The following is a 4,907-nucleotide window of genomic DNA, read 5'->3' as shown; positions in this document are numbered from 1 at the left end:
TGATACAACTGATGAGGTCCAGCTATCCAAAATAAAAGTGCTGAATGAAAAGCTAAAAACTGGAAACTGAAAATACGGTGCTATGAGTGTGATAAGTGTCGTGTATGTGTATGTGCGTATGTAGCTCTGGTACTCCAGATAATGGCTACAAAAGGGGAACAAATGTCGGTTGTGATAGGGGAACAACTGTCGGCTGTGATAAAGTGGTGCGATGTGTATATGTAACAGATGTAGGGAGATATACTATCCTGGGATGTAGTAGCAGTCGTCGAAGTCGCTAATAGCAGGTGATCCCTCTTGGATGTAGGATGTGGTACATCGGCGGTGGAGAAAGAGCAAACTGGAGATCTGAGATCCAATGTGTCGAGTGTCGTCGGAGGTTTGGGGTAGAGTAAGGCCAATTGTCTGTAATATTAAAATGCCAAGTCGGATTTTGTTGAGTAGTTTTTACACACTAGCTGTCCATGAGAGCATAATCTAGCTCTTATTCTTTATTGATTGGTGGAATTTATTCGAGGCTGTCCATAATTTTGAGTCAAACGTTTGTGAAGGTTTTTGTGACAATGTTTTGTGAACGTTGTGTTGGGTTCTTTAGGTAACCGGGGCCCCGCTCGGGGCCCAAATGCGTGACGAGCGGTTCAGCGACCCCCATATTACATAATATACATCTCTGAGAATGAAATGGGCCCGGGCCAAGTCAAAACGTGGAACTCGTTGACCTCCTTTTGTATGTGATAGCGTCACAATCATGAGTTTCCTTCTCCTGCTGCTGGCTATGGCGGACGCTAAACCCTAATTCTTTACCAACTGTCGCACTCCCATTCGTGACGCCAGCCCCTTGCCAGGTAGAGGAACCCGCTGCATCTCACTCGACGTCTCCGGTTTTATGTGTTTTTCTCTGGCATGTGCTCTTGATGGCCTTCCTCTTAAGTTGCCATGAGAGAATGAGCAACAGTTTTCCAGCGACTGATCTGGCAGGCACGTTCGTCTGCTGTTTCTGACTTGATGTCTCCGTTTTGTCGTGTGTCCACTCTTTGATGCCTTTCTAAGTTGCGATCAGCGTAGTGAAGAGAGTTTCCTGTGATGGATATAGCTTGATTCAGGCGCTTCTGTGCTTGATGCGAGTAGTGAAAGGGAGTTTTGGTGTCATAACATTAGTTGTTTACGACTGCTGCTGTTTCGTTGCGCAGTTGTGCCAGCTGAAAAAAGCTGATGATTCTCCATCCGCATGCTACTGATGACATGCCATACCTTTCATATGATCAAGGAGACTGTGGACCTCATAGCAGATTTGAATGTTGGATCATTCCGGCTTTGATGAGTTTATTTAACGATGAAAGGTTTTTTGGCTAAATCTTTTCAACAAAGGGTGTCATTTCTGTACAATCACTTCATGTTAGTCGTGACTCCGAGCATGGAGTGTGATTATGCAGTTGCAGATGTTTATGATTTCTCCTGAAGAGGAATAGGCAAGCTGTTGACATGGTGTGGTGGCAACGTGAGCCTACTCAGCATCGTCAGCCTATTGTCGATACTCCTTCAGGTCAACATTTGCAGCCTTATGAACATGAACAGCAAGACAAGTCCCTAGAGATGGTGAAAGCACCTTCTCTCACTACAATTGCCAAGGCCCTTCTGGTTAGCAGGAGCAGATTAAAGCTGGACCCTGACAAGAAACTGTTCTTCCTGTGTAAGTAAGCGAAAATTCGTTCAAAATTTTTGCCAGTGGAGGCTCTTCAACCCTCTCTTACGGGTTGGTAATTCTGCTGTTGTTGCTTTTCTATCAGATGAACCAGGAAAGCAAGTCTACAGTGCTATAAGGATTAAAAACACAAGCAGGTCACCAGTTGCTTTCAAAGTAAGATCTGTTTTTCAGTTGATTTTGTTGGTTGTGGCTTGATGGCACAGTATGTTTTGATAATTTGACTTGGTTATGATTGTTGATTCGGTCTGCAGTTTCAAACAAATGCTCCTAAGAGCTGTTTCATGCGTCCACCTTGTGGAATCTTGTCTCCTGGAGAGACAATCATAGCGACTGGTAAGTTGTTTCTCGTCGTCTTTCCATTTGAATCACGATCATCCTCAAGTTTTGAAATGCCTTTTTGCTTTACCAAGTCTAATCTATGTCCTAGATATTGGTTTGCTCAGCCGAGGAGTTGTGATTTTGCAGTTGTGAAATTTGTTGAGCAACCTGAACCAGATCAAGAGAAAAAATGCAAAGACAAGTTCAAGATAGTCAGCCTGAAAGTAAAGCAAGGAGTAGAGTTCACACAAGGATTGGTATGTCTGTCAGATTTTGCTAGGATAAAAGATTTACTAAATGGAAGGGACAATTCTGCTCTCCTCATAGTTTTTTCGTGGTTCAAAAGTTTGATGAGCAGAGAGAATTTGTTGCTGTGGAGAGAGTCTTGCGAGTAGTCTACCTTGATCCTTCAGGCAACTCTCCAGTAAGTTGCGCATGGAAGTTCATAGTGCAAACTCTTCTTTGTTGCATTAATGAATTTATTATCTTCTTTGTTGCATTAATGAATCACTTGTTGTCGTCCTTGCCTAAGGAAGTGGAGAAATTGAATAAACGCTTGGCTGAGGCAGAAGCTGCACAACAAGCCCGCAAGAAGACTCCTGAAGAAAACGTTCAGAGAACACCACCTGCTGAGGTACATACTGAAATTTGAAAATGAGGGGGAGAGATTTCATGTGATACTTTGGAACGTGCTCATCGTCATAAAAAAACGGTTCTTAAGAGGCTTTGTATAATAGGAAGAGATTTTATGTGGTATTTCGAAACATGCTCATTGCCATTTCTTACAAAGGCTTTGTATGGTTTGCAGAAAGATGAGGTAAGGGAGGCCAAAACCCTGCAGGAGGAAGATGCTGTTGAATCGATCGAAAGCTAGAACGACCTTGTGGCACATTATCAACAGATATCGGATCAGTGTAATGTACAGAGGCAACTGTTTTCCTGCTTTATCTTTACCGTCTGAAAAGCCGTTGCTGCATAGGCTTCATAGGGCTTCTAGTAGTAACACTCTCCTATTACATCCGGTTAGCACAGGTGAGCACTGCAGGTGTGTTCACTGCAGGTGAGCACTGCAGCTGGAACTCCATGCATCATTACAAAACTAATGAAGCATCTTAACACTGCCAATGCAGATCCATTCAGTTATGAAACGTTGGTCAGACGTATCTCTTTCTAGTCCTGCCAAAAGTGCAGGATTATTCCTACCACACGCCCTTGTCCTTAAATAAAGGTAATAGAGATGAGCTTACATAGCTGTTGATTGAGAGTGATGTTACACAGTTGGTTATTGAGGGCGCTTAGGTACTTGCGTATTGAGATTGCTTACATGATGGTGTATGAAGTATCTTTCCAGTTGTTTGGGTCTTCCTTTTGTGGTTGTTTCAAGGGTTTGCTTGATTTTTCTTACCTCTTGTGGACCATTTTATGGCGTTCCTAAGGTACAGTCACTTGTTTTACATGCAAAAGTCTTATCTTGGCATGCCCATTTACATCCAGTGCTCCCTCTTTCATAGATAACTGTCACTTTCACATCACTCTTGTTCAATTGCTGCCGATCTCTCTCTCTCTCTCTCTCTCTCTCTCTCTGTGCAGGGCTGACAGCTCATATTTTGCTCTTGTTTGCTTTAGCAATATTGTTACTTTGAAGTCCAGTTTTGAAATAGTTGTGGTATCAAAATTGTCATCCAACTTTGGAACACAACCGTTGACAAAGAATCCCGTATCAGAGAATGTTGCATGCCAAAGAGGGAGGCAGGTTCAGTTTTTGAGATGCTGACCATCAAACCATCACTCAACTTTTGATGTGAAGCCCACTTAATGCAACACATCCTCATTGAGAAAGAATTCCTTATGGAAAATGTAATATTTGTTTTTTTTGGGCGGGGGGGCAGGTTGAGAGAGAGAGAGAGGTATTAACTCTTTTTAAGACAACTCAAAAGCGTCTAGGATAATGAGATACACACAAACATTTTAGTTACAATTCACTTCAAGGTGTCTTTGGTGCAAAAAGGAAAGCAGTTGCTAAAGCTATTAAAGTTTCTAAGTGCATATGACACAAACAAAATGTTTTCTAAAATATTTGTGATGGATTTGTCACCTCAACAAGTTTGTCTATTTGCCCTTGTTAGTTGCAGTTTGCATCAAGGTGCTATTGGTTCAAAAAGATAATCAAGTGCTAAAGTTATAAAAGTTACTAGATACATCATGTCCCCTAAATAACTTTGTTTTTTTAATTACCCGCCTCCATTAGCTATCCATTCGTCCTCTTTTCTGGCATTCATCCTTGGTGGTTCATAAGTATGATTTGCTATGGTCATTGTCTTATTCATGATTTATAAAGAGATGTTGATGGATTTTTCAAGTATGCCCAATAGCTCATAATGTATTATTATTTATCTATTGTGTGGTAAGCCATTGCACATCATAATGTGATGCCTACAAATTGAATCTTTGGATGCTTTTGGAAAGGTCTTCGGAAGTGGAACATACAATTCACAATTCTCTTTTATTTTTAATGTTGGTGGGGTGTTATGAGATGAGCATTGGGCAATTGGGAAAACCAATAGAATTTAGAAGTTCAAAGGTCAAATGTACTAGTGAAAGACCACATAAAGATCCCTTTTCAAGGTAAAGTGTTCATGTGGAGCTTTTGGTAGAAGAGACCAATTGATGGTTCAAAGGGACGATTCTCTATGGTTAGTCTTATGGATGACTTGTATAGAGGCTTCAGTGTATTTCTCGAGTATGCCCAATAGCTCATAATGTATTATTATGTCTCCATTGTGTTTTAAGCCACTATACATCACAATTTGAAGCTTGGAGAACATTGGGTTGCCTTCTCTCTCCTAAGAGGTGTCATTGCATGTGTCATAATCTTTTGGTATTG

The 4,907-nt window shown here is 41.3% G+C and overlaps 1 protein-coding gene across 2 annotated transcripts; it reads left to right on the top strand.

Moving 5' to 3' along the window:
• Window positions 1–684: 684 nt before the first annotated feature.
• On the top strand, window positions 685–4,013 carry LOC148032253 (vesicle-associated protein 4-2-like). 2 transcript variants are annotated; one of them, XM_087682901.1, is made up of 9 exons: window positions 685–978; window positions 1,191–1,340; window positions 1,434–1,690; window positions 1,788–1,858; window positions 1,957–2,038; window positions 2,171–2,280; window positions 2,370–2,447; window positions 2,556–2,657; window positions 2,832–4,013. In XM_087682901.1, the coding sequence occupies exons 3-9, from the start codon at window positions 1,483–1,485 to the stop codon at window positions 2,895–2,897; spliced, it is 717 nt and encodes a 238-aa protein (XP_087539027.1). In that variant the 5' UTR covers window positions 685–978; window positions 1,191–1,340; window positions 1,434–1,482; the 3' UTR covers window positions 2,898–4,013. The 2 variants fall into 2 exon arrangements, with proteins under 2 accessions (XP_087539027.1, XP_087539028.1); XM_087682902.1 differs by having other exon boundaries at window positions 686–845.
• Window positions 4,014–4,907: the final 894 nt, after the last annotated feature.

The sequence above is a fragment of the Lygodium microphyllum genome, chromosome 8, assembly GCF_053477565.2.
Source record: "Lygodium microphyllum isolate KBCC chromosome 8, Lygodium_microphyllum_v1.1.10, whole genome shotgun sequence".
Classification (NCBI taxonomy): Eukaryota; Viridiplantae; Streptophyta; class Polypodiopsida; order Schizaeales; family Lygodiaceae; genus Lygodium; species Lygodium microphyllum.
Note: the sequence above shows the minus strand (reverse complement) of the source record. Positions and strands in the feature narration are given on the sequence as shown.

Excerpts from the sequence above, each read along its gene's own strand:
- LOC148032253 (XM_087682901.1), top strand. The coding sequence starts at position 1,483 with ATGGTGTGGTGGCAACGTGAGCCTACTCAGCATCGTCAGCCTATTGTC. Across the intron at positions 1,691-1,787 it reads CAAGAAACTGTTCTTCCTGT|ATGAACCAGGAAAGCAAGTC; the intron begins GTAAGTAAGCGA and ends CTTTTCTATCAG. Across the intron at positions 2,658-2,831 it reads AGAGAACACCACCTGCTGAG|AAAGATGAGGTAAGGGAGGC; the intron begins GTACATACTGAA and ends TATGGTTTGCAG.